The sequence below is a fragment of the Phoca vitulina genome, unplaced genomic scaffold, assembly GCF_004348235.1.
Source record: "Phoca vitulina isolate PV1807 unplaced genomic scaffold, GSC_HSeal_1.0 scaffold52, whole genome shotgun sequence".
Classification (NCBI taxonomy): domain Eukaryota; kingdom Metazoa; phylum Chordata; class Mammalia; order Carnivora; family Phocidae; genus Phoca; species Phoca vitulina.
In genome coordinates, this window is record NW_022589755.1 from 3,724,077 (window position 1) to 3,751,749 (window position 27,673).

Here is a 27,673-nt window from a genome sequence, read left to right on the forward strand (position 1 = left end):
ACAGAGCCTTAACTCACAGGGTGTGATGCTGTCTCCAGGTACATAGGTTCAGAAGGGACCTAAATCACTGGACACTCGGCATCTGGAAAGTTAGACAACTGGTTGTGGGTGTGGGAATCCTCCCCACGTTTGCTGTCAGAACTGCCCGTAGTAAAAACAGTACAGGGACATTCCCAGATCCCAGGAGGAGGGGGCACGCCACACCAAGGGGAAACACCAGGGTCAGACAGGAGGCAGAGGGAGGGGAAGACGTGGCCAAGAGCCCGACTGTGGGTTACTGTGGGAAGGCACAGGGGAGGCAGGGTGAACAGATTTAGGATGGGCTCTTGGCCATCAGGGTATGTCCCTGGTTGTCTGGCCTCTGGGAGAAGAGGGGCCGTGAAGGGGGGCTTCTGCACAGGAAGGGCACACGCAAAGGCCAGTTTGCTGTTTCTAGGAATTAGCTAGACCAGAAAAGGGCGGTCCCTCCAGAGCCAGCCAGACCCCAACATGTCAAAGCATCACAGAATAAAAGATGATTAATACACCCCTCCCTCCAAGGACTTCAATGTCTTGAGACAGTTTTGGGGCTCTCAGTAAGGGGGAGGGAGCTACCGGCACGCAGGGGATAGAGGCCAGACCTGCAAGCAGCCCCCCCGCCCCCGCCACATCCCGCCACAGAATGACTCAGCTCCAGATTCCAGTTATGCTGAGCTTGAGGAACCTTGCTTGAGAACAAACCCAAAGAGCTTATTTTTTCCACAGCTGATTCACGAATTCAGGAGACTTTTCCCAATACCTCCCGTGTTCTGGGCCTCGTGCTGGAGCATGATGGCACAACGACCCAGGTCCTGCCTTGGGGAGCCCTGTAATCTGCGGGCGCTGGCTGGTCCATACCCGGGAGGTCTGAGAGGCCCTTGACAACAGCCCTAGAAAGAGTGGAACGAAGCGAGGGTTCTCCGTGCCAACTGTTTATATTCTTCTTCCTGAGCCTTTGATTTGATGAGAAACATGAGTAATTGTTTTGTTCTGCCGAGCACAGTGGCATCTGCTTCATACTTGCCTGCTCCTTCTTGCATCTCCTGAGCTTGCCGTGCATCCTTGGGATGCACTCGGACACGCACCTGTGACCGGCTCTGTGTCTGTTGCGTGTATGAGTACCCCGTGAGTGAGTGAGTGAGTGAATGCATGCCCGCGAATCCTGAGTACGTCCCCGAGGAATAATGAATACATGCAGGGAGAGGCAAGAACGATTTGGTTTTGCATCTCCCTCATTCCTTCCTTAACAACAAACACGGCAGAGGAAAATAACCTACAGACAACATCTGCAGGAAAACTAGGTGGGCAAGTGTCCCGATGAACCCTGAAACGCAAGCAGAGGAGCTCAGCCAAACACAGACGTCTTATTCGAAATCACAGCATCACAGAGAAAAGATGATAGCACTCAGGAAATCTCAGGAGGTCCTCAAAGAGGCACTGATGGGGGTCAGGAGAGGACTAGAAATGTTTAAGAAGATATCTTAAATGTAAATTAAAAAAAAAGAAAAGGAAGATATTTTAAAAATGACAGCTGAACTGTAATAGGAATGAACAGACCCACAGAACACATGGTAGGTGAAATTGAGGATGGAAAGAAGAAGAAAAAAAAAACAGATATAAATGAGGCTACAAACCATTCCCCAGAAAGTGAGAGGAAAGAGGAGAGACGAGGAAATAGCTAAAGAAGAAAAGCCAAAGCAAGGGAGGGAAACAATGAGTAAAGTCAGAATCTAAAAAAATTTTCCTAAAACTCAAGATTTGGGCCTTCAAACTGAAGGGCCGAGGATGTAACTAGAAAAGCCAACCAGGGGTGCCTGGGTGGCTCAGTCGGTTAAGCGGCTGCCTTCGGCTCAGGTCATGATCCCAGGGTCCTGGGATCGAGTCCCACATGGGCTCCCTGCTCAGCGGGAAGCCTGCTTCTCCCTCTCCTGCTCCCCCTGCTTGTGTTCCCTCTCTCGCTGTCTCTCTCTCTGTCAAATAAAGAAATAAAATCTTTAAAAAAAAAAAAAAGAAAAGCCAACCAAGGGGCACCTGGATGGCTCAGTTGGTTAAGCATCTGCCTTCAGCTCAGGTCATGATCCCGGGGTCCTGGGATGGATGGAGCCCCGCGTTGGGCTCCCTGCTCAGCAGGGAGTCTGCTTCTCCCTCTCCCTATGCCCCTCCCCCTGCTTGTGCTCTCTGTCTCAAATAAATAAATAAAATATTAAAATTAAAAAAAAAAGCCAACCAAAACCAATCGTCAGAATGAGGCATTCTAGAAAAACTACTACTTGGCTTTTTTTTTTCTTTAAGAGGAAAACAATTATTTAGACATCTGAGCAATAGATCAAGTTGACTTAGAAGGGAAAGAAAATTAGATCAGCATCAAAAGTTTCGACCACAGCACTGTGTTCCAGGAGAGAGTGGTTTGGGAGGCATAGGATACTCAGCAGCATATTAAAACAAAGGAACAAAAATACATCTTGGCTGATCGGGGGATGCAAGGATGACCCAGATTAGGAAATCAGTAATTTATCATCTTAACTGAGATAAGTAGAAACAAAAGCCTATGATCATCCCCAGACACACTAAAGGGGCATTTGACAAAATGCAATATCTATTCTTGTTGGCACACAATGTATTAGAATGTGACGGTTCTTTAAAACATTAGATAGCTTAGCCTAAAATTCAGGATCTCAGGGGTGCCTGGGTGGCTCAGTCGTTAAGCGTTAAGCGTCTGCCTTCGGCTCAGGTCATTGTCCCAGGGTCCTGGGATCGAGCCCCACATTGGGCTTCCTGCTCAGCGGGAAGCCTGCTTCTCCCTCTCCCACTCCCCCTGCTTGTGTTCCCTCTCTTGCTGTGTCTCTCTCTGTCAAATAAATAAAATTTAAAAAAATAAAATAAAATTCAGGATCTCAGTGAATAAATATTCGGGTAAATAATACACCAGGAGCTAAACCTAAGTCGGGCACAGCATGTTTTCCATGGTGTGCCGGTGAGGAGGACTTCCTACCCACCTGTCAGCATTTGGGAAAATCTATTGATTTCTCAGGTCTGCCTGCAGGTTTCCCCACGCTTCGTGCAACCGACGAGTGAAAGGAATCCAGTTGCAAATGACCCAGCACGACCATTTGCCCCATATTCTGTGCCCGCCTGCAGGGCATCAGGAACTCGGCCAGGGCGAGCCCCGACCGATGGGGGCGGGGATGGGGAGTCATGGTGACAGCTGGCCACCCACCTTATCTCGCTTCCTGGAGGGGTTCTAACAGCACAGACCGCGGCTACCTTCCTCCTGACTCCAGATGAGATTATCTGTATCTGGGGAAAACCATCTAGGGGGATGCAACCTCATCCTTTTGCCCCCACCATCTCCTGGGTGATCAGTCTCCTGAGGGCATTGCGGGCTGCTTGGTGCAGCCACGGACTAGGGGACAAAGGGACGCCTGCCCAGCCGGTGCTCTCTTCCTCTCGCTCCCTGGCTCCTTCCCTCCTTGGGTCCGTCTCCCTTCCAACCTCCCTCTCTCCCTTCCTCTTTACAGAAGTGAATGGCTTGCCCTGCCTTTAAATCACCACGGTATCCGGTGGCATTGAAAATACCTGTTTCCTTACTCAGAGTTGAATCCTTGATGGGAATCATGTCCGCACATGGTCTGCTGAGTAAAGCTGTCTCACCTGCTGCCCAGGGTCCCACCCTCAGTTTTGCCCAAGAGAACAGTGGCAGGCTTCCGCTGGCATTCCTCAGTGTTTTATCCTGTTACGGGAACTTTGCTCACCTTGCCTCTTGGCAACTGGCCTCGTTGCTCACAGGTGATTTCCAGGAGCTGCCACTCGGGTTACTCAGCCGGGAGGCATTTGCAAGTTGACGGGGCCCGCTCACCTGGCTTCCGCTCCCACCGCGAGCGCGGCCGGGTTGGCACCTGCTGTGTCGGAGCGCCCTCTGCTGGCGGCGCGGGCCCTCTGCAGCCGCGGGCGGCCGCGCGGCGGAGGTCACAGGTCAGCCTGCGAAACCCAGCCGGGGCCCGCAGCCCCCGCCTCCTTGGCCCCTAGGGGCATAATCCCGAATTTGGAGGCCGCTGTCCTCGGGAGCTCAGCGGCTTTTGTTTTCGATTTTCTTTTCTTTTTTTCTTTTTTAAATTTATTTATTTTTTAATTTTTTATATTTTTGATTTTTATTTTATTTATTTATTTATTATTATTATTTTTAAAGATTTTATTTATTTATTTGACACAGAGAGAGAGAGAGGAATCACAAGCAGGCAGAGCGGCAGGGAGCGGCAGAGGGAGAAGCAGGCTTCCCGCGGAGCAGGGAGCCCGATGTGGGACTCGATCCCAGAACTCTGGGATCGTGACCTGAGCCGAAGTCAGACGCTTAACGACTGAGCCACCCAGGCGCCCCTTTAATTTTTATTTTATTATTTTTTGCCCTGATTGACTGCTGGGCAATTCGACTTAAGATAATATCCTGTAAGGGGTGCCTGGCAGGCTCGGTCAGAAGGGCATGCGACTCTTGATCTCAGGGCTGTGAGCTCGAGCCCCACGTTGGGTGTAGAGATGGCTTCAGTAAATAAATAAACATACAAATATATGTAACATTGTTTATGTTTTCAGCGACCGTTAACTATGTGACTCGCACCCCACTGTGCTCAGCTGTAAAGGATGACTCCCACCTGCCCTGCGTTGTGTCCATTAACTTTCTTGAGTGTGTGCAGATGTGTGGGGCCGGCACTGGTCCGAGCAGGTTTTCATACGAACTTTGACCAGTAGAATTGCTCCTAAAACTAGCTGGATGGAAGAGTTAATTCTGCGGAGATCAATCTCCGCTCGGCAATAAAACCAGGGCACTTTTTATTGGAGGCCCGAATCGAGAACACGCAACATTTTGGATAAGACAACTGAATGCTTCTTAAAAGGTCTGCAATATGCTTTTATAGAATCAATTGATTTTTTTCCCCATTTGTTGGGCTCCACATATGGACCTTTGTTTTTTTGTTGCTAAGCCACTTTGAGGGAGTTAGAGTGTGAGCCCTCTCTTGTTATAAATCATAATATCACAGACCCTCGTTCACTGCTTCCCAAGACACTGGGCCATGATAACATTCGCTTACCTACACGTCCTCACCCAGCTAAGAAGGGCCATATCAGCAGTTACGTCCTCCGAGCACCCCAGCAACAAACATACCTTCCTTTCAAGGCTTCTCATCAAATCCCCGTGTGATGCAGGGTATCCGTTCATTTTAACCAAGGCTAATTCAGATTTTTAAAAAAGATTTTATTTATTTATTAGAAAGAGAAAGAGAGCAGGAGCCTGGGGGAGGGGCAAAGGGAGAGGGAGAAACAGACTCCCTGCTGAGCCAGGGGCTCAATCCCAGGACCCCGAGATCATGAACTGAGCTGAAGGCAGACACTTAACTGACTGAGGCACCCAGGCGCCCCAAGCCTAATTCATATTTTTAAGGCTTAGAGGATGATCTTTTCTGAAATGTGAAATCATAGTGTCCATATGAATGTAAAAAGGAAATGTGTCAAAGATTTTATTTAATTAATTAATGAGGGAACTAGTAAGATGTTATCAGTTCCGAGTGTTTTTTTATAAACAACATATATATGCATATATGTGTGTGAATACATATCCCAGATTTTTTATTTATTTTATTACTACTATTTTTTTTTTTTTTTAAGATTTTATTTATTTGACACAGAGAGAGAGACAGCTAGAGAGGGAATACAAGCAGGGGGAGCAGGAGAGGGAGAAGCAGGCTCCTGGCTGAGCAGGGGGCCCGATGCGGGGCTCGATCCCAGGACCCTGGGATCGTGACCCGAGCCGAAGGCAGACGCTCAACCGCTGAGCCACCCAGGTGCCCCTTTATTACTACTATTATTGGTGCAAAAAAGTGGTTTTATTAAAGCACAGGGACACAACCCATGGACACAAAGTGCTGTCTTCCCAGATATCTTATAAGATGACACCCCAGCCAGCCCACCCTGTGGAGCCAGGCCTGGATATCGTCTGTGTATAATGAATGAAGTCCATAATGAACCTGCATATGATGAATGGGATATACAATCAATATCTAATGAGTGAAGATGCAGGCAGGCCAAGACAGAGAGCCGGCTCAAATGCAGGTGGCCGCCTCCTGGGCTGCAAACCTACCCATCAGTCTCTGCTCCAGCCAACCCCAGGCCCCTGCAGCTGGAGCCCTTCCTGGTGGCCATGGCCAGCCTGTCCCACAGCGACATCCGCAGCACTGTCCGGCACCTGCCTTCCTCAGGGGCTCCTCATTGGCCTGCTCCTCCTGCATCCCGGTGGCCTCCCTCAGCTACGGGAGCTGCCTCATCACGTCCCTGAACCCCATGCAGACCTCAGCAACGGGGCTGCTTTCTCCAGCACCACAGTGTCCCCCCTGTGAGCCCCTCCATCTGCTGCCTTAGCAAATGAGCTGGTGCAGGGATTTGCTGATCACGGGAAGAAGGTTTTCTCCTAAGAAGCTCAGGGCATAAGCTTTGCAGATGACCGCTTGTTACTTGCTTTTTGTTTTTGTGTGTTTTTTTTTCCCAACGAAGGCAATTCCTCCCCACCCCCCAACTTGAATAGGGAGGAAAAAAATCGCTAGTTTAAGAGCTGACTGTGGTTATAGTTGTGCATTCCAGGAGAATGGAAGATGGAAAAAAAATTGCTTTTTTGCTTCGGAAAACATAACCTCTGGCATAATGCTGGAGGCTGTTAGTCACTCCACCTCCCCAGTCTCTAGCAAAAGAACACTTTGAATTTTATCTGGGCACCTGATGGCCCATTAGAGGCATTTGCCATTCCCCGCCTCGCAGCTACCTTGGTCATGTGACTGGGGGGATTGGGGTAGAAGGGGGATGATCTGTGTAATGTATGGACCGTGGTTTCCTAAGAAAATTGCTTGCTCTCCGTTTTTTTTTTTTTTTTTCTTCCGTCCGCCTGCAGCCTGGGGTCTGGTGAGAGCCGCAGTGGCTGCCTTAGGCTGGGGCGTGGAGGCAATCCGTGGAGCGGCGTGGAGGCTTCCAGCAGCCTGGTCCCCGATGAGTCTGGAACAGAGCCACCTGCTGGCCTTGTACCAAACACAGACTTCTCTTGGGGGAGGAAGACAGGCCTGTCCTAGCTAGCCGTGTGGATTATGGGATCCTGCGTTACATCAGCTTGGCAAGCTTTCCCCTACTCATTCGGCTCCCAAAGCTGATTCCCAGAGCAGAGCCTGGAGGGGGCAAGTCCAGATGAAGGGACAGAATGGACAGGGTGCAATCCTGGAACTCGGGGAGAGCGGGTGGGAGGGGTCCACTCTCCACTCCCAGAGCTTGATCCCCAGCTCAGGCCTCACCCCACTTCTCCTGGAACCAGCCTGACTTAGCCGGCCGACGGGTGGGCTCCTGGTGGTCGTAGACTAACTGGGTGAGGACAGTATGGAATTCTACACCATGCTCACTTCTGCAAAGTGTCCCCCTCCTGCATTTGCGAAGAGAGCTTGTAACGGAGAGGCGTGACCTGGTTGGAGGCGTTAGGAACAGAACAGACTGTCTGAGTGCCTCGCACTACTGTGTTTTAATGTCCTCAGCAAGTGGCCTACTCCACCTGGCTGGTCAGGGCAGAGTCAGTGGGATCCCGGAGGGCTGGGCTCGGGAGGACTGTCCCTGAGCCCCATGGGGGAGGGGCCCGCAGGGCTGGGCACTTCCTCCAGGGTCTGTGGTCAGAGCTGGTGAGGACACAGCTGTGTGGGAAGTTTCACAACCCCGTGCACAGGCCCCCGGTGAACAGTGACTGTGACCGCTGGACAGAGAGGCCCTGGGCACTGGGGACTGGTGACCTCGGCAGCTTTGGGGTGCTAAATGATGGCCTGCAGGTGACTTCGCTTCTTCAGGCCCCAGCAGACCCCAAATTGGAGGAGTCGCCTGGTAGGTCTGTAAGTGTCCTTCCAGCGGACAAGGCGTGTAAACGCTGGACTGCGGAGCCAGACAGATGTGAGTTCGGAAGTCATGTCCCCTCATTGCCTGGCTCTGCCAAACAGGTGCTCTCTGGGGCTCCCCCCGGGCCTTGGCTTCCCCATCTGTAGGCTGGAAGGATGACTTCCATCTTATGGCCAGCTGCCCACGAGCTGCTGCTGGTGGTGGTGACAGCAGCGGTGAGTGCCCGAAGGGTGACACTCGATGTCCTCCTACGTGATAACGGGGTGAGGGTTAACCGCCCGCCGTGGCCTCCGGCAGGGCGGCCTCTGGTCTCATCCAGTGCCGCCTACGGATTCGGCATGCTGTCACATGTAGATCGTGCTGCTGGCGGGAGTGGGGGCACAGAGAGCTTTCATCGTTCACCATAGAGCACAGCAATTAAAACCCCCGTGAGTCACCTCCATAAACCCACCAAAAGTTCCCTCCAGGCACCTGACACCTATTTCTTTTCCCTCTGGCTTTCCCCACCTGGCTTCTAAAATTCCTTTTTACCCTGGATGATTTAGCACTGTCTGCAAACACTCACGCCTCGCACCTCAAAATCTGTGCGGTGAACGGGTCTCGTACCTAAGCAACTTTTCAAAATGTTCCCTCGACAGAAATGGATCTCTTCTAGGACGGGGACAAGGGAATTCTGTTGCTAGAAAAAGTATAATTTCTCTGTGCCTTTATGGTATTAACATAAATATGTGCTTCTTGGCAGAATTACTTGGGGAGTTTTTTTGAAAACATGTATTTGAGGGCGCCTGGGTGGCTCAGTCGGTTAGGCGTCTGCCTTCGGCTCAGGTCAGGATCCCAGGGTCCTGGGATCGAGCCCTGCATCGGGCTGCTGCTCCGCGGGAAGCCTGCTTCTCCCTCTCCCACTCCCCCTGCTTATGTTCCCTCTCTCGCTGTGTCTTTCTCTGTCAAATAAATAAATTAAATTAAAAAAAAAAAAAAGAATCAGTCACAGCAAAAACAAACACCTGACGTTTATAGATGACCTGTCATGTAGTTCATTAGATCTTCACACCGATACTATGAAGGACGTGATGTTATCATGCTCATTTTTTCAGGGAGGAAACTGAAACTTGCAGAAGGGAGTGGTTTGCCCAAGGTCCCAGGGCTAGCACAAGGCAGAGCCGAAATTCACACTCAGCCTGTCTGACTCCAGGACCCTGGTCTTTCCACTGCATCACATCACAGGCTTGAACTTTCGTGACAAGAATTTTAGAGTTTGTCATCATGACCACCTTGACGCTAGATTCAGGAATTGAGGACTGGGTCAGTCTTGAGTCTGGAAACATGATAGGAGCAAATGGACTGAGGTGGAAGAGCATAGCAAGAATTCTTTTACCTGTTGAACTCTACACCAGGTGCCAGGTGCCCGGTTCTGGCCAGTGAAATGTAAGTCAAAGTGTGCTGTCTTCTGAGCAGGAATTTGCTCTTCCTGATAAAATGATAGCACCCTTTCCTACTGACATCTGCCCTGATCATGGTTGGGATGCTGGAAGCTGTGGCAGCCATCCTAGGATGAGGCGTCAAGCATGACGATGGAGGTAGATGCCAGGGATGGAGAGGAATACACAATGGAAAGAGCTGGGGTCCCTGAGAGTGCCAGTGAGCAACTGAGCAGCTAACCCTCAGCTTTGTTATACAGGAAAAATAAAACCTACTTACTTAAATCACAGTGGAATTGACGGATAAATACCAAATCTAAGTTGTATAAATCATCAAAATTTATGGTGCACCCAATGAAACAAACCATGAAATACGCTATTTTTGTCATATTTAAAAGCAACCCTATCTGGATAGTGGATGATATTCTTAACCTTAATGTTGGCTTCCTTGACCTTGATCTAAGAAACTTCTCTCGAACCTCTGCCAACTACATTGCTCTCTAGCAAAGTGTCTACAAACGGTGGAAGGATTATAATGTTCTAGAGCTTCCTTTGCCTACCGGGGGTATTATTTCACACATGCGTTCCCTGATTCCTCAAAAAGGAGACTCAAGGGAAATCCACTCACACAAAACATTCCTGAGAACAGCAGACTTTACTGAAGATTTCGTGGAGGGACAGAGGAGGGATTTATACCACTGAAATGACAGAGATATTTTAATGACAGTTTGCAGAACATCCATCACTGTTAAAAGTGTTTGCAAGAGGGGACGGGGCGGGGGGATGGGGTAACTGGGTGATGACGGGCATTAAGGAGGGCACCTATGATGATGAGCACTGGGTGTTATATGCAACTAATGAATCATTGAACACTGCATCAGACACTAATGATGTACTATATGCCGGCTAACTGAACATAATAAAAAAATTAAAAATAAATAAATAATAAAATAAAAAATAAAGTGTTCGCAGGGGCTCTCATGGGTACCTCGACTTGTTCTAGCCTCTCCTTCTGTCTTTCATTCCCCTTCTCGCCATGGTATGGACACCTGCTCAGCATCTGGATCCCACTCTTCTGGTTACAGAAATGTCTCCCAACCCCCCAACCCACCTCCCCCTAACTTTCAGGCCACGTGGAGCACAGCCTTTGGCACCAGGCTTTGGCTGACCAATCAGAAGCAGGTGGGCATGTGACTGAATCTGGCCAATGAGAGCTGTGGGAAAGCGGGGCTCCCCTTCCGGGACACAGTGGGCAGAATCTTACCTGGCAGGTGTTGCTCAGTGAGCTGACATGGGATGCGGAGATCTGTAGGCAACGAAACAAATGCAGAAGAAAGCAGAGCAAAGAGGTTCCCCATGGCTAGGTTGTCTACCTAGGTCAGCTGTGCCCCTAGCAAGGACTGTCCCTGGACTTAACTTTTTTTTTTTTTTTAAGATTTTATTTATTTATTTGACAGAGACACAGTGAGAGAGGGAACACAAGCAGGGGGAGTGGGAGAGGGAGAAGCAGGCTTCCCGCCGAGCAGGGAGCCCGATGCGGGGCTCGATCCCAGGACCCCAGGATCATGACCTGAGCCGAAGGCAGATGCTTAATGACTGAGCCACCCAGGAGCCCCCAGAATCCTTATTTTAATAAGATCCCCAGGTGATTCATGTACAATTGAGGTTTGAGAAGCACTGGGCTCATGATTTTGAGATCGTACCCAGCAATGATCACTAATCCCAATCCCACTCTTTAAATAACCTCCTCCGAAGCTATAGTCTTTGTGTATTGTGAGTGCTGCTGTATTCTGAGTCCAGAAAGCATTTACTGGCTCTCATAGTCCCTCCCCTCCCCTTTGAGCATATCTGTCCCGTCCCTGCCTCTAACAGCAAATGCAGCTGGACGGGTAGCCTCATGGAGGCCCCAGTAGTTAGTGAAAGTAGGAAAAGTAGGGCACATTTGAGGGTCAGATCCCAATACTTCACCTCTGAGATTCCCATTTTACATAGGTTATGTAAAGACTTGTCCTGCGTCCTATTTCTTCATTCCTTGGCGAAGCCTTCAGAGGTTTGGAGTGAAGGTAAGGTGACTCTTCCAGGGGCACACTCCTAGCGAGGTGGTGGGGCACAGGGTGGGGGAGAGAGACACGTGTGGGGATCTCCATGTTGCACTGCTGTCCCCAGAAAGTCAGCAGCAGGAACTCCCCCAAATGCTGTCTTCACGTTGTTGGCACGCACAGAAACACTCACCGACTCCCTGCTACCTATGGGAGCCACTCACATTTGAGTCCCGGTGGGAAAACATTCCTAATCCCCTGTCTCCTGTTTCAGGTCGATCATTTTATCTTCCTAAGCAATCCAGACCAATAATAAAAATATAAAAATCCCTTCACAACTGTCCACCAGAGTTCCCCACCCCCATCAAGCATTCCACAATTTTCATATGCAAGTGAGGAAGGTATTATCATCTCACAGAAAGCCTTCCCCACTTTCTCTATCCCCTTCCCCCCATTTTTCTCTGCTTTCCTTTTCGCACGCAGGATGATCTAGCCTGCACTGCCCATAGGCTGGACATAGCTTTAAGGTCTCCTTTTCATTCCAAGTAGTTTAACAAAATACATATATTTTTTCTTCAAATACTGTGCCCTCCCTTAGGTGATGTCTCCACCTTGGGTCACATAAAATGTTATATGTATGTGTGATTCATTCATTATATATCTCATCAAATACAATGGGGCATTTACAGCATTTCCGGTGCTGGTCTAGTTGTTGGGAAGAGAATGGCGATCAGAACTGTTGGGGCTGAATTGGACCCCCTTCCCAGGGCAACTGATACCTTAACTCCCAACACTGTTCATTGGTTTTACCTGTTTTTGAATTTCATACAAATGTAATTCTATAGAACACACTTCTTAATATCTGCCTTCTCTTGTTTAACATTATGCCCATAGGATCCATCCATATTATTTCTTGTAGTTGTAGTTTGTTTCTCCTTATTGTTTAAGGCACTGAAATTAGGATCCCTAGTTTCAGCCCAAGGCATCCTAAGTGAAGCAGTGCTGCTTTGACCGCCCTCCCAAAATCATTAAATCCCTATGCCAGTCAGTCTTGGCTGAGGTACGCCGCAGTAAGGAACGAGCCCTCCCTCTTCGTGACCTACATCAACATGTTTCCCTACAAGTTCACTGTGAGTCTGTCAGCCCTGGTTACATCTACGTTCTTTTCATTTCTGGTCCAGCGCAGACAAGAGTCTGTATCAGTTTTTTATGCTGCTGTAACAAATCCCCACTACACACATCGACTATTTTACAGTTTTGGAGGTCAGAAGTTCGAAAGGCGGCTAAAATCAGGGTGTCAGCAGGCTGTTCCTTTGGAGGTTCCAGATGAGAATCCATTTCTTGCCTTTTCCAGCCAGATATCAATCATATCACTCCTTCCTCTGCTTCCATCTCTCTTGCCTCTGACTCTGGTCCTCTTTGTGATGACACCAAGCCCACCGGGACAATTCACGGCGATGTCCCTGTCTCAAGAGCCTTACATTTAATCACGTCTGCAAAGCCTCTTTTGCTACCTAAGGTAGCATTTCAGTGATTCGGGGATTGGGACACAGACATCTTTGGGGGACCATTATCCTACCACACAGTGGTAGGTATATGGCAGTGTTGGGGCCAAGAAAAGAGAAAACAGCAGGCCCCCTGCAAGTTAAGGTTCTTCACGCTTCTACCTGGAAGGGAGGTTGGCTCACATTTGCCCACATTTCACGTCCCTCTGGCTCAGGGGCCATCTGCCGTTGCAGGTTCCCTGTCCAAGTCCGATACCAGCAGAGAGGATCCCGCGAGGAGGGGCGGTAGCTCGTTTGATAATAACCCGTAGGACCACAGGCACACGAGCGCCAAGAGAAACAGCCGGAAGGATCAAGGAAGGAGTAGGGCTCTTGGCCAAGGGATCCGGGAAGAGGGAGCAGAAGTGAAAGTGTTTCTCACGGTGGAATGGCTCCTGGGATTTCCTAATCTGACCAAGTTCCTCTTCTTGGAAGGGAACACCCACTGGTGCGTCGTGGGGCAGGGCAGGCGTCCCCCCGGGTGTCGGGGGGGGGAGCTTTATTTCAACACTAGGACTTGGCTCTCTCGCTCCTGCAGCCTGGCCTGAGGAGCCGCCGACGGTGGGCGCGCTGGCATCGCCCACGCTGGGCTCCGGCTTCCGCCCTTCGCGGGGCACGACACCCCCATGCCCCGAGCCCCGGCCAGCGACGGCCTCTGTCGCCTCTCGGCCTACCTGGAAGAACTGGAGGCCGTGGAGCTGAAGAAATTCAAGCTGTACCTGGGCACCGAGGTGGAGGCGGGCAGGATCCCCTGGGGGCGGCTGGAGCCGGCCGGGCCGCTTGACACGGCCCAGCTGCTGGTGGCCCACTGCGGGCCGGACGCCGCCTGGCCGCTGGCGCTGGGCCTCTTCCAGCGCATCAACCGGCGGGACCTGTGGGAGAGAGGACAGAGAGAGGACCCGGTGAGGGGTAAGGACGCCGCAGGCCCGCCGGGGGCCCTTCCGCTAGCGACAGTCGCCGCGCGCACGAGACCCGGCTCTCGCTTCTGCCCTTGGCCTTGCTCGCGCTGCGTCTGCCCGCGACGCCCTCGCTCTGCCGGGAAAACCCCTGCTTCGCCATCAGAACCCAGGAGGCACTATCTCGTGCGCGGGTTCTTCCCCCCCCCCCCCCTGCCCCCGGGCCTGCCCCCGGCCCTCAACCACCCCGGCTGGCTTCTGCAGCGCCCGGATTTCTCTTACTGTATCTCCTGTCCTGTGAGATAATCCCGGTGCTGCTAACACCCACTCCCTCCCATAACACGGCGTCCACGGTGCACAGGACGCGCTCCGCGCTTTCCACGGTGCCCAAGGACGCGCGCTCCGCGCTTTCCACGGTGCACAGGACGCGCTCCGCGCTTTCCACGGTGCCCAAGGACGCGCGCTCCGCGCTTTCCACGGTGCCCAAGGACGCGCGCTCCGCGCTTTCAGTGCTGTGTGAGAGATATTGTTATGATCACCCCTGTTATAGAGGTAAGGAAACTGAGGCTCAGAAAAACACGATTTGGGGCGCCTGGGTGGCTCAGTTGGTTAAGCGACTGCCTTCGGCTCAGGTCATGATCCTGGAGTCCTGGGATCGAGTCCCGCATCGGGCTCCCTGCTCAGCGGGGAGTCTGCTTCTCCCTCTGCCCCTCCCCCCTCTCATGCTCTCTCTATCTCATTCTCTCTCTCAAATAAATAAATAAAATCTTTAAGAAAGAAAAACACGATTTGCCCCCAGACGAGAGCTCCTGGGTTAAAACCCGCAGAGGGTTTCAGGCGGCGCTCAGCGGATACCAGCTGCTGTTGAGGGTGGCGAGGATGAGAAAACAGAGACCCTGCTTTGTAGAATTTGCTACTCTCCATGGTGTAAATACTCCCCGGAGGGCTGATTTGAAGTGCCCAATGTGATGCCCACTGGCTTGTAATTCATAGAAATTTAGCGGCAGACTCTCTTGAGCTGGTGAGGCGTGATGACAAGAGGCCTCCTCAGGTCCGGTCTCAGGTGGCTCCTTCTCTCCCTGTCTCCATCGTCGGAGAACATTGCAGAGGCCTCGGACTGTGGGAGTGTGAGACGTTCCATCTTTACTCAAGGACACCTATGAAAATGAAAGCGCTATCAGCAATAAAGAAAAAAGGATAAATGTATTCATTTATGATCTCATATAATTGTTTTACTTATAGAAGTTCTACATACTTCTTATAGGAAATTCAAATAATATACAAGTATGAAGTGCCCCCCCCTTCTCCCATTGCACCTAAACCTCTCCCCAGCATCACAACTGATGACTTTGGCAAGCATCCTTCTCCAGACCGTGTCCTTTCAATTCATCGAAAGGCAGCCCCATGGTCTGAAGCTTAGCTTATTTCCAGCTGTGTGGTGCTGGAAAATCGGTGTACCTCTCTGGGCCTCTGTTGCCTCATCAGTAAGACAAAAGGGACTGGACTAGCTCAGGGGTTCTCGCATGTTAATGTGCGTGGGAATCATCCAGACACCCTGCTGGGAAGGTAGAATCCAAGACCAGCAGGTTAGGGGCACCAGGAATCTGCATTTGGATGTGGGTGGTGTTTATGGCACACTTCAGAAAATACTAAGATAAAACATCTCTGGGGGCGCCTGGGTGGCTCAGTCGGTTAAGCGGCTGCCTTTGGCTCAGGTCATGATCCTAGGGTCCTGGGATCGAGCCGCACATCGGGCTCCTGGCTCAGCAGGGAGCCTGCTTCTCCCTCTGCCTCTGCCACTCCCCCTGCCTCTCCCCCAGCTCGTGCTCTCTCTCTGTATCTCTGGGTGTCTCAAATGAATAAATAAAATCTTTAAAAAAACCCAAAAAAACAAAAAAATATCTCTGACGTCTTTGTCAGCTGTAATATTCACTGATCGCCTTTTTTAATTTTATTTATTTATTTATTTTTAAAGATTTTGTTTATTTGACAGAGAGATAGAGAGAGCACAAGTAGGCAGAGCGGCTGGCAGAGGGGGAGGGAGAAGCAGACTCCCTGCTGAGCAAGAAGCCCGACATGCGACTCAATCCCAGGACCCTGGGATCATGACCTGAGCCAAAGGCAGACACTTTACTGACTGAGCCACCCAGGCGCCCGCTTTTTTTTTTAATTGTGGTAAAATACACATAACAAAATTATTATAAATGAATTGGACTCTTCTAGATATGTCATAGAAGTGGATTCATAGAGTGTCTTTTTGTGACTGTCTTATTTCACCCAGCATAATGGTTTCAAGACTCATCCATGTTATAGCATGTGTCAGAGTTTTCTTCCTTTTTAAGGCTGAATAATATTCCATCGTGTGGAATACACACACACACACACACACATTACATTTTAATTCATTCATCTCTTGATGAGCCCTTGGGTTGCTCTTACCTTTTGGTTATTGTAAATAACGCTGTTGTTAACATGGGTGTACAAATATCTCTTCGAGACTCTGCTTTCAATTATTCTGAGTGTGTACTCAGAAATGAAATTGCTGGATCAAATGGTAATTCTATTTTAATATTTTAAGGAATGCATTGTTTTCCATCGTGGCTGCCCCATTTTACATTCTCACCACAGTGCACGAGGTTTCCAATTTTCCCACATCCCCGCCAACACCTATCTCTAGATTTTTGTGTCTTTTTCCCCCCCATTTTTTTATTTTTATTTATTTTTTTTATTTTTTTTTTAAAGATTTTATTTATTTATTTGAGAGAGAGAATGAGATAGAGAGAGCATGAGAGGGGGGAGGGTCAGAGGGAGAAGCAGACTCCCTGCTGAGCAGGGAGCCCGATGCGGGACTCGATCCCGGGACTCCAGGATCATGACCTGAGCCGAAGGCAGTCGCTTAACCAACTGAGCCACCCAGGCGCCCCCCCCCCATTTTTTTAAAAAAGTAATCTCTGTGCCCCAGGTGGGGCTCGAACTCATTGCCCTGGGCTAAGGAGCTGCACAATCCACCGGTTGAGCCAGCAATGCTACCCCTCTGTTATATTTGTTTAAAGCAGCCATCCATGGGGCGCCTGGGTGGCTCAGTCGGTTAGGCGTCTGCCTTCGGCTCAGGTCATGATCCCAGGGTCCTGGGATCGAGCCCCGCATTGGGCTCCCAGCTCAGCGGGAAGCCTGCTTCTCCCTCTCCCACTCCCCCTGCTTGTGTTCCCTCTCTCGCTGTGTCTCTCTCTGTCACATAAATAAAATCTTTAAAAAAATAAAAAAATTAAAATAAAGCAGCCATCCTAATGAGCGTGAAGTCTGATTTCTGTCATTTGTGATTAGTTTTCCTTGGGCATCACCTCAAGTCCTTGTTTCCTACAACCTCACACATCCGGTTTTTGGCAAATCCCAGTACTTCCAGCTCCAAGCACTGCCTCCCACTGCTGCCACCCAGTGGGTAACCCACCTTGCGCTTGGCTAACTGCCCCTAGCTCTGCTTTGCTTCCCACCCCACCCCCATTCCCCACGGCTTCTTACAGGCTTTTCCCGCTCAGCAGGCACAATAATCTTTACAACCATTGATTAAATCATTCCCCTCCCTTGTTTTGAATCCTCCAAAGCCCTCTGTTGTGAATAGAATGTAATCCAAACTCCTCAACCTGCTCCCACAAGATCTGGCTGAGCCTGTCTCTCCAAACCCACCCAGCACTTACCCTGAAGCTCATTCCACTCCAACTTCATTCCTCTCTTGTGTCGTTGTGTTCTTCCCCAGGACTTTTACCCTTGCTGTGTTTTTTGGTTTTTGTTTTTTTTCCTGCTTAGAACAACTTTGCTTGCCATTTAGATCTTGGATTAAGTGTCTTATACCGTGTTCTGATTACCCCCCTATTCACCCCATTGATGGAGGAGAGATAGCCCTCCCTAAATGGTTTTGGATAGCTGGACACATGACACCAAACCCAGGACAGATGAGACTGACAACAGTCACATGCACTCACAGCCCAGGGGAGGAGACCCCATGCACCACGCAGGTCTCACAGGGTTGCACTCAGGAATACAGTGAACCCGCAGGGGCTGTGGGAGGCAGGCTTTGTAGACACAGGAGCATGGGGTGCTTTGTGATTCCTGAAAAAAGGATGAGATTGACTTGTTTGAATGATTTCATGGGCCAGCAGGGAACTGGAATTTTCGAGAATGAGGACCACCAGGTGAGGTGCACTAGGTCTAGGAGATAGGGGATGAGGTGGGGGGCAGCTGGTCTACTTCTGCTAGGAAAACTAGTCAAGTGGGGAGGCTGCCCCACTAGGTGAGGGCATACCTGGCCAGAGCACCAGAACTCACACTTAGGCTCACATTTTGGGGTCCAGTGAGGCTCAAAGACGCCCAGGAAACATTGGGAATTTTTGATCTTACAGTACATCCACAGAAAATCCTTTCCTGGCCACCTAAACTAAAATACTACTTTCAATCACTCTGTTATGTACCCTTGTTTAATTGTAGATAACAACTTTCATCATTATCTGAAGTTATATGAAGTGCTTATTTTTAAAATTTTTTAAAAGATTTTATTCATTTATTTGAGAGAGAAACAGAGCATGAGCAGGGGGAGGGGCAGAAGGAGAGGGAGAAGCAGACTCCCCGCTGAGCCCAGAGCAGCTAGCCTGGGTCTGGATCCCAGGACCCCTAGATCATGACCTGAGCCAAAGTCAGGTGCTTAACTGCCTGAGCCACCCAGGTGCCTGAAGTGTTCATTTTTGATGTACTCAACTCCCCACACTGCTAGAACGTAAGGTTCATGGAGCAGAGCCCTTGTTTATTGCTGTGTATCCAATGCTAGCAAAATGCCTGGATAACATTGGTGCCCAATATATGTATATTTGTTGGATGGATGGATGGATGGGTAGGTGGGTGCGTGCATGGATGGATGAGACATGGCCAAGGACTGAAGGAGAGGGAGGGAATCCAAGCTGACTCACAACTTCCTGCCTGAGGGGATTTGTTGGATGGATGGAGGGGCCAATCACCATGATGTGCACCCAGGAAGGAGAGTGGGTTACGAAGCACAAGTGTTTTCAACAGTGCACGTGAGGTGACTGCCAAACATTCGGGGTGTGGGTGGGCAGAGAATTATCATTAGACAGTTTGATGTAATAGTAACTAATATTTTTTAAATTGACATATGAGTTATATTTGTTTCAGGTATGCACAATAGCTAATATCATAGCGAGCTAGCCAGAAAAATACTAGCTGATCTCCTAAAATGTCTCTTCCAGATACTCCGCCTGGTGGCCCATCCTCACTGGGAAGCCAGTCAGCATGTTCTCTGGAAGTCTTTCCTGGAGCTCCAAGAAGAGGTGAGCTATGAGCCATGTAGCTTGTAGAATGCACAAGCCACATGAATCAGACTATCCAACACAGTAGATCAAGCAAAAAAAAGACATTTATTTAATGTTTGCATATAACAAGAAATCTTGGGCTGGGTGGTTGCAGAGTTGATGTAGTAGATCAACAACACCGTAGGGGCGCCTGGGTGGCTCAGTCGGTTAAGCGTCTGCCTTGGGCTCAGGTCATGATCCCGGGGTCTTGGGATCAAGCCCCGCATCAGGCTCCCTGCTCAGTGGGAAGCCTACTTCTCCCTCTCCCTCTGCCTGCTTGTGCGCTCTCTCTCACTATGTCTCTCTCTGTCAAATAAATAAATAAAATCTTAAAAAAAAAAAAAACCCACCATCAAAGCCCCAACTTCTTACTGGTTCATTTGTCCTGAGACTTGTCACCTCACGTTGCAAGGTGGCAACCAAACCATGCAAGTGAACTCCAAGCAGGGGAGAAAAGAGAGACAGAAGGTTTTCTTCCTCGACAGGGTATCGTTTTATTCAGGAATAAAATCCTTTCAATGCGCTTCCCCCTTCCCAGTGGTCATCCCCCTCCCCCCCTTGGTGGGGACTGGGGCACATTCCCAGACTAGCCACTAGCAACAGGGAATGAGATTGCTCACGACTGGTTTAGCCAACATGCATCCTCCGGGGCTCGTGAAGGGACAGCATTCACTGGAACCAAGGGATCAGCACCATTACCTTAATAAAATCAGGATTGTTGGCAAGGAAGAAATGAGTATGGGTTGCGGGACAGACAGCACCATCATCAACAATAACACCAATGATTCTGGACACCTTTCAAGGCTCCTTAATGCACTGGGCATAGCACATGGCCAAATACTGTAACTCCATCTTTGTTCTCATCCTTATTTTAAGCTTTTCTATTTTCCTAATGTTCTCTGTGTCTCAAAATAAGAACACTTTCTCTACAGGAAAAGACTAAGACTTTTACAGAATCTGAACATTACTGTCACAATTATCTTTGTTCAATTGAAAAATGTTTTCTACATGAAATAGAATCACTGTTGACAAAAGAGAAGGACAACTGGTGTGTATTTATGAATCTAGAAGTATTAATATTTATTAATACACATTAAGGGAGCTAATAAAATGACTTTATCAACAGATGAATGGATAAACAAAATATGGTGTATATATATATGTATCTATTCCATATACATGTATACCATATGCATACAATGGAATATTATTCAGACTTAAAAAGGAATGAAATTCTGATACTTGCTACAGCATGGATATACTTTGAAAGCATTATGCCAAGTCAAATGAGCCAACACAAAAAGACAGATCCTGTGTGATTTCACTTATATGAGGTACCTAAAGTAGTCATATTCATGAGACAGAAAGTGGTCGCCAGGGGCTGGGGTAGGGGGAGGAATGAGGAGTTAGTGTTTAATAGGCACAGAGTTTCCGTTGAGCATGATGGGAAAGTTCTGGAAATGGATAGTGGTGATGACTGCACAAGTTCGCAAATGCACGTGATGTCACTGAGTCCATCAAACACTTAAAAATGGTAAAAATGCGGGCGCCTGGGTGGCTCAGTTGGTTAAGCAACTGCCTTCAGCTCAGGTCATGATCCTGGAGTCCCTGGATCGAGTCCCGCATCGGGATCCCTGCTCGGCAGGGAGTCTGCTTCTCCCTCTGACCCTCCCCCCTCTCATGTGCTCTCTCTCATTCTCTCTCTCTCAAATAAATAAATAAAATCTTTAAAAAAAAATGGTAAAAATGCTAAATTTTAGGTTATGTATATCTTACTACAATTAAAAATATAAGAGTACATGCATTCCTTTCGAGAGAGTCCTGGGATCAAATTTAGATCTCTTGTTTACCTTCCTTTGGGCAGACAGTATGGGCCTCTGGTGACATCCAAATATAAAAGGATACATTATTATCTGGACCAGGGTTCCCCCACCTGGGCACCACTGGCAGTTTGGGCTGGATCATTCTCTGTTGTGGGGTATCCTGGGCACTGTAGGATGTTAAGCAGCATCCCTGGCCTCCACCCACTAGATGGTAGTAGCCTGCCCCCCCCTCCCCTAGTTGCTGCAGCCCAAAATATCTCCAGACCTTGCCAGAAATCCCCTAGGGGGGACCCCATCACCCTGCTGAGCACCACTGTTCTAGATTACGCATTCACTTCCATACCAAGTTGATTTCCCAAAGAGACTTTAAGCACGGAACTTACAGAACAGGTAAGTTCTCTGGTGCAGATGCGAATCTGCCTTTTTTCAAAGGGGGCACGGAAAACCTGGCCGCACTGTCTTCTCAAACTTAAACGTGCGTGCAGATCACGCAGCAGGCTTGTTAGAAATGCAGTTTCTGATTCAGCAGCTGGGGAGTGGGGCTCACGTTTGCATTTCTCACCTGCTCCTTGTGAGCCCACAGGGGATTTCAGTGTCTCTTCACCGGGAGGACCCGAGCGAACCTGTGGCTGAGATTGACGCCTTCCTTAGGTGCCCTTGTGGTCTTCCATCAGCTCCTGGGCGTGGACCACCGTTTGAGTAGCAAGGATAGAATACTCTGTAAGGATAGTTCCCATGTTAGCGCCTCTGCTTCCCAAGGAAAGGGGAGATCTTGATAGAGAAGTACCAAGGTTCCCAGGCTCCATCCAGAAAACCGTCCCATGGATATTGCAGAACAAGTAGGTACTAGACTGTGGTTTGCTTTAACTCATGAGTCCGTGAACGGTTGCTGATGAGTGTCCCACGCACCCCTCATTCCTGCCCGTTAGATCCCCGGGAAACCTACAGGGACTATGTCCGCAGGAAGTTCCGGCTGATGGAAGACCGCAATGCGCGCCTAGGGGAATGCGTCAACCTCAGCCACAGGTTCACCCGTCTCCTCCTGGTGAAGGAACACTCAAACCCCATGTGGGCCCAGCAGAAGCTTTTGGACACTGGCTGGGGACAGGCGAGAACCGTGGGACACCAGGCCAGCTTCATCCAGATGGAGACCCTCTTTGAGCCCGACGAGGAGCGCCCCGAGCCGCCACGCACTGTGGTCCTGCAGGGAGCAGCGGGGATGGGCAAGTCCATGCTGGCCCACAAGGTGATGCTGGACTGGGCCGACGGGAGGCTCTTCCAGGACAGGTTTGATTACGTCTTCTACATCAACTGCAGGGAGATGAACCAGAGCACCACCGAGCAGAGCGCCCAAGACCTCATCTCCAGCTGCTGGCCTGAGCCCAGCGTGCCCCTCCAGGAGCTTGTCCGAGTGCCTGAGCGCCTCCTATTCATTATTGACGGCTTTGATGAGCTAAAACCCTCTTTCCACGACCCTCAGGGCCCCTGGTGCCTCTCTTGGGAGGAGAAACGGCCCACAGAGCTTCTCCTTTGCAGCCTGATTCGGAAGAAGCTGCTGCCCGAGCTGTCGGTGCTCATCACCACCAGGCCCACCGCTTTGGAGAAGCTCCACCGCTGGCTGGAGCACCCCAGGCATGTGGAGATCCTGGGCTTCTCTGAGGCAGAAAGGAAGGAGTACTTCTACAAGTATTTCCACAACGTGGAGCAGGCTGGCCAAGTCTTCCATTTCGTGAGGGACAACGAGCCCCTCTTCACTTTGTGCTTCGTCCCCATGGTGTGCTGGGTCGTTTGCACCTGCCTCAAGCAGCAGCTGGAGGATGGGGGGCTCCTAAGGCAGACATCCAAGACCACCACAGCGGTGTACATGCTGTACTTCCTGAGTCTGATGCAGCCCAAGCCGGGGAGCCCAACCCTCCAGCCCCCACCCAACCAGAGAGGGCTGTGCTCCTTGGCAGCAGACGGCCTCTGGAATCAGAAGATCCTGTTTGAGGAGCGGGACCTCCGGAAGCATGGCCTAGATGGGGCAGACGTATCTTCCTTCCTCAACATGAACATCTTCCAGAAGGATATCAACTGTGAAAAGTTCTACAGCTTCATCCACCTGAGCTTCCAGGAATTCTTCGCTGCCATGTACTACCTCCTGGATCCCGGGGAGGGTGGGTCCGGCCCGGAGCAGACCGTGACAAGGCTGCTGGCTGAGTACGGGTTTTCAGAACGGAGCTTCTTGGCCCTCACCGTCCGTTTCCTGTTTGGACTCCTGAATGAGGAGATGAGAAGCTACCTGGAGAAGAGTCTTTGCTGGAAAGTCTCGCCTCACATCAAGGTAGAGCTACTGCAGTGGATCCAAAGCAAAGCTCAGAGCGAGGGCTCTACTCTGCAGCAGGGCTCCCTGGAGCTCTTCAGCTGTCTGTACGAGATCCAGGAGGAGGATTTTATCCAACAGGCCCTGAGCCACTTCCAAGTGGTCGTGGTCAGCAACATGGCCACCAAGATGGAGCACGTGATTTCCTCCTTTTGTGTGAAGAACTGCAGGAGCACCCTGGTGCTGCATTTGCACGGGGTTGCCTACAGCACGGACGAGGACGATGGGGGGAGATGGGCTTCGGGGCCCCAGACGCTGCCGGCACAGTCGTAAGTACTCGGTGGGGCTCGCTCTCCAAGTTCTTGCTCTCAACCGCGTTGGTGTCCTCAACTGGGGTTGATGTTGTCGCCACCCCAGGAGATACTTGGCAATATCTGGAGAAATGTTGGGTCGTCACAACTAGAGGAGGTAGGGGGCTGCTGGGGCATTTGGGGGGTGCAGGCCAGGGATGCTGCAAAGACACCCCAGAGTGCCCAGGACGGCCCCCACCACAGAGGATGGTCTGGCCCCCAATGTCAACAGTGTCCAGGTTAGTGTTCTATCTTAAACAGTACCCATTTGGACTAAATTGGGGCCCCAGTCAAGGACAGCGTATCCAGCCGACAAATATTATCAAGGGTGTTTTTCTATCGGGTGCAGACAGTGTGAGTAAGCCAACCGTGCCCCCGCCAACCCAGACATCCTAATGGGAAGGGAGAGAGACAATGAACAGTAAATAAAGAAAAGGCAAACAAGCAAAAAAAAAAAAAAAAAGATCATTCAGGTAGTTTCAGATGGAGAGGAGCATTATAAGGACAATAAAACAGGGTGGTGTTAAGAGACAGTGATCTGGAGGGCTGGGGGATGGAAGAGGGAAGCTCGGAAGAAGTGACTCTTTTGGCTTTTTGGCTAAGACCTTGTGTTGGTTTGGGTTCCCCAAGGAGTAATCTTAGACACAAAGATTTGAATGTAAGTAAAACAGAGGAGGGAAATCATCCTTTTTCCTTCTACCCTCTTAGGTCTTGTATGGAGGCCTGTAAATTAAACAGACAAAAGATTAACAGAGAAGAGCAAAGATGTTATTAGATGTTTATTAGTTCTGGGGCGCCTGGGTGGTTCAGTCAGTAGAGCATGTGACTTTTAATCTCAGGGTCATGAGTTCAAGCACCACATTGGGCATAAAAAAAAAAAAAAAAGTGTATTAATTCGTCCTCACTTACACCTGGGAGTCCCCAGAGATGAGTAACTCAAAGGGCTGGTTAGAACCTGGGCTTTTATGGCGTCCTAACACAAGAACAATACATTTTAGAGAAGTGGCAAGACAAAGGAAAAGGACACTGAGTTTCTCCGGAGGTTAATTGGGGGAAGGCAGAAATATGGGGGGAACTAATGGGCTGATGTGTTTGTGCAGGTTTGTCTTGGAGCTGTAGGGGTGGAAAATTCTCTTCTTCTCTCTTTGGGTCTCTGGCTGGGCCTAAGAACTAAACTGACATATGACAGATTCACAGGAGAAAAGCAGACACAGTTTATTGAATTTTCACATATGCTTGGGAGCCCGCACCACAGCAGGAAGCTCTCATTCATTCGGATAAAAAACAATCAACTTGGAAAGAATTGACAGGCCATCTGAGGACACGTCAGGCTGAATTTCCAATCAGCTTTATCATGTCATTACATAGAAAGCTACATTAAAGGATCTCTGAAATTAGGGGCTCCTGCGTGGCTCAGTCAGTTAAGCGTCCGACTCTTGATTTCGGCTCGGGTCATGATCTCAGGGTCCTGGGATCGAGCCCTGCGTGGGGCTCCCCGCTCTGTGGGGCGACTTCTTGTCTCCCTCTCCCTCTGCCCCTCCCCCACCTCACATGCACTTGCTTGGGTGTGCTCTCTCTAAAATAAATAAAATGAAATATCTCTGAAATTAGGGGTGCGCCTGGCTCAGTCAGTGCAACATGTGACTCTTGGACTTGGGGTCATAAGTTTGAGCCCCACATTGGGCGTAGAGTTTACTTAAAAGAAAAAAGAAAAGAATTGACAAGACAAAGGCCTTTGGGCTGGGGGGCAGTGCAAGGTGATGAAGTAACAAGGTTGTTTATATAGACTTCTTGGCCCGAAATTCACTCTCTGGTGATCAGCACACCCCTCTTCCTTCTGGTACAGGGAGGAGACCCTTCACGACGGAGATTGATCCACTCTCAGGGAAGAAGGGCCAGATGGTGGTGGGGTAGGGGGTCAGTGACCCTCCTGCCTCTGCCTCTTTCTCAGACTCCTTCAGCTCAAGACATCTGAAGTGCCACCACCTCTTGGGGTAGTGTGTTCTGAGCCACCCAGGTGCCTCCAAACGTAGGTTTTAAGACAGACTATATAACTGGAAGTAAATCAGGAGGCCCTACTGGCCGCATGTCATACCCTGTGCCGTGTGGGTCAGCCCGTTGTCCATCCCAGGCTGATTCAGAGGGACTGTCATAAAGATTTTAGAGATTCCAGAATTACATATCTCCCAAAATTCCCCAGAAAGTGCAAAGCTTCTAATTATAGCTTGGTCTTTCTGGTCACCAGCCCCACCCAGAAGCTCACCCCAAGTCACCTCATGAGAACAAAAGCTTCTCCTATCACCCAAGAAGTCCAAAGGATTTAGGAGCCCTGGGTCAGGGATGGGGTCAAAGACCACATATTAGAATGAGATGGTCCTAGTGCCCTTACCACTTAGGAAATCACAAAAGTATTAGGGGCTCTGTGCCAGGAACCAGAGGCAGAGACCAATATATAAATACTTTCTATTCTCTCCTAAGTGGTAATTATAAATGCAAATGCTTGCCAAGGCTAGAGTGGGGGGTGGAATAATGCCCCCGCCCCCAAAGACACCCGCACCCTAATCCTGGAATCTGTGACTAGGTCAGCTCCCAGGTTAAAAGGGACTTTGCAGGTGTGATTAAATTCAGGATCTTGAGGGGGGGAGATTGTCTTGGATTATCCAGGTGAGACACCCGCCTGGACACTCACCCCGTGAGACTCCTTTCAGACTTCGGACCTCCAGAACTAGAAGATAACCGACTGTGTTGTTTCAAGCTGCTATGCTCGGGGAACAGGAGTCAGATATCGGCAGGCTGGCCACCATGAAACCATTGAGGTTTCATGGAACAAGGTCATCACACACCCGGCTAGGGGGCCCCGCAGTTGCCTCGTGCTCATGAGGTCCCTGTGCAGCTGGACTTGGTTTTTGAAGAAAGTGTGGAAACCCCTATTTTCACGTGAGGCCTCCTGATGTATAAATCATTGGAGGAATTCAGCTCCCAGGCCACAGGCTCATGATTTCTGGCTCTGGATCTTCAGTAGAGACCTTCGTAATTTCATTAGCTGGGAAGAAAGGGAGGGACTGCAGAAAACCACTAGGTTCATCTGTGTTTCTGGAATGCGAGCAGAACCCCCGGGAGGCTGTCCAAAACACAGATTTCAGGGATGCACCCCCAGAATCTCTGATGAAGTGGGGCTCCAGTGCCGGGGCACCTGGCCTCCCCCCACACACTCTGCTGATTAGTGGAAAAGGATGGAAAAGGGTGGAAAAGGGTGGAAAAGGGTGGAAAAGGGTGGAAAAGGGCTCCCTGGTGTTAAATCAACAAGGAGCAAAGCGTGAACATTTTCTGCCCTGTCTGGGTGGGCTGCTAATGCTTGTGAAAAAATATATATATAATAATAATAATTACAGTGGGATATTTAAAATACACGCATGAGGGGCGCCTGGCCGGCTCAGTCCATAGAGTGTGCAACTCCTGTCTCAGGGTTGGGAGTTCAAGCCCTGAGTGCGGCTGGAGCCCACTTTAGAAAAGTAACCAGTAAAGATGACAAACGCTTCATAAAGCGGGAGGTGACACACAGTCCCCGCCCAATCGCTGTGCCGCGTCGGGCACAACCAGGCTTCGTCCTGTGTCCCCTCCGTGCAGACCCGAGGAGAACGTTTTGCCAGAGGCCTACAGCAAACAGCTTGCCGCCTCTCTGAGCACCAGTCCCAACCTGACGGAGCTGGTTCTGCACCGCAACGCGCTGGGCAGCCGGGGCGTGAGGCTGCTGTGTCGGGGGCTCGCACACCCCGACTGCAAACTTCAGAACCTGAGGTGAGTCCCGGCGGGCCCGCACCCCCGTCTTCAGGGGGCCCCGTCTTCAGGGGGCCCCGTCAGAAAGACTAGACGGTGGTGCTCGCGCTCCCTGCCCTCACGAAGCACCACAGACTTGGGGGCTTAACCAACAGAAATTCATTTTCTCACGGTTCCGGGTCCAGGTGTGGGCGGGACTGCTGGGTTCCGGGTCCAGGTGTGGGCGGGGCTGCTGGGTTCCGGG

General features: G+C 50.1%; 1 protein-coding gene across 1 annotated transcript in view; it reads left to right on the forward strand.

The window, feature by feature from the left end:
• Nucleotides 1-13,550: 13,550 nt before the first annotated feature.
• Nucleotides 13,551-27,673, forward strand: part of NLRP12 (NLR family pyrin domain containing 12) — a 27,736-nt gene continuing 13,613 nt past the window's right edge. The window contains exons 1-4 of the mRNA XM_032388914.1: nt 13,551-13,833; nt 19,076-19,156; nt 21,930-23,631; nt 27,280-27,450. Coding sequence (XP_032244805.1) covers nt 13,551-13,833; nt 19,076-19,156; nt 21,930-23,631; nt 27,280-27,450 — 2,237 coding nt within the window. The remainder of the gene's footprint in view (nt 13,834-19,075; nt 19,157-21,929; nt 23,632-27,279; nt 27,451-27,673) is intronic.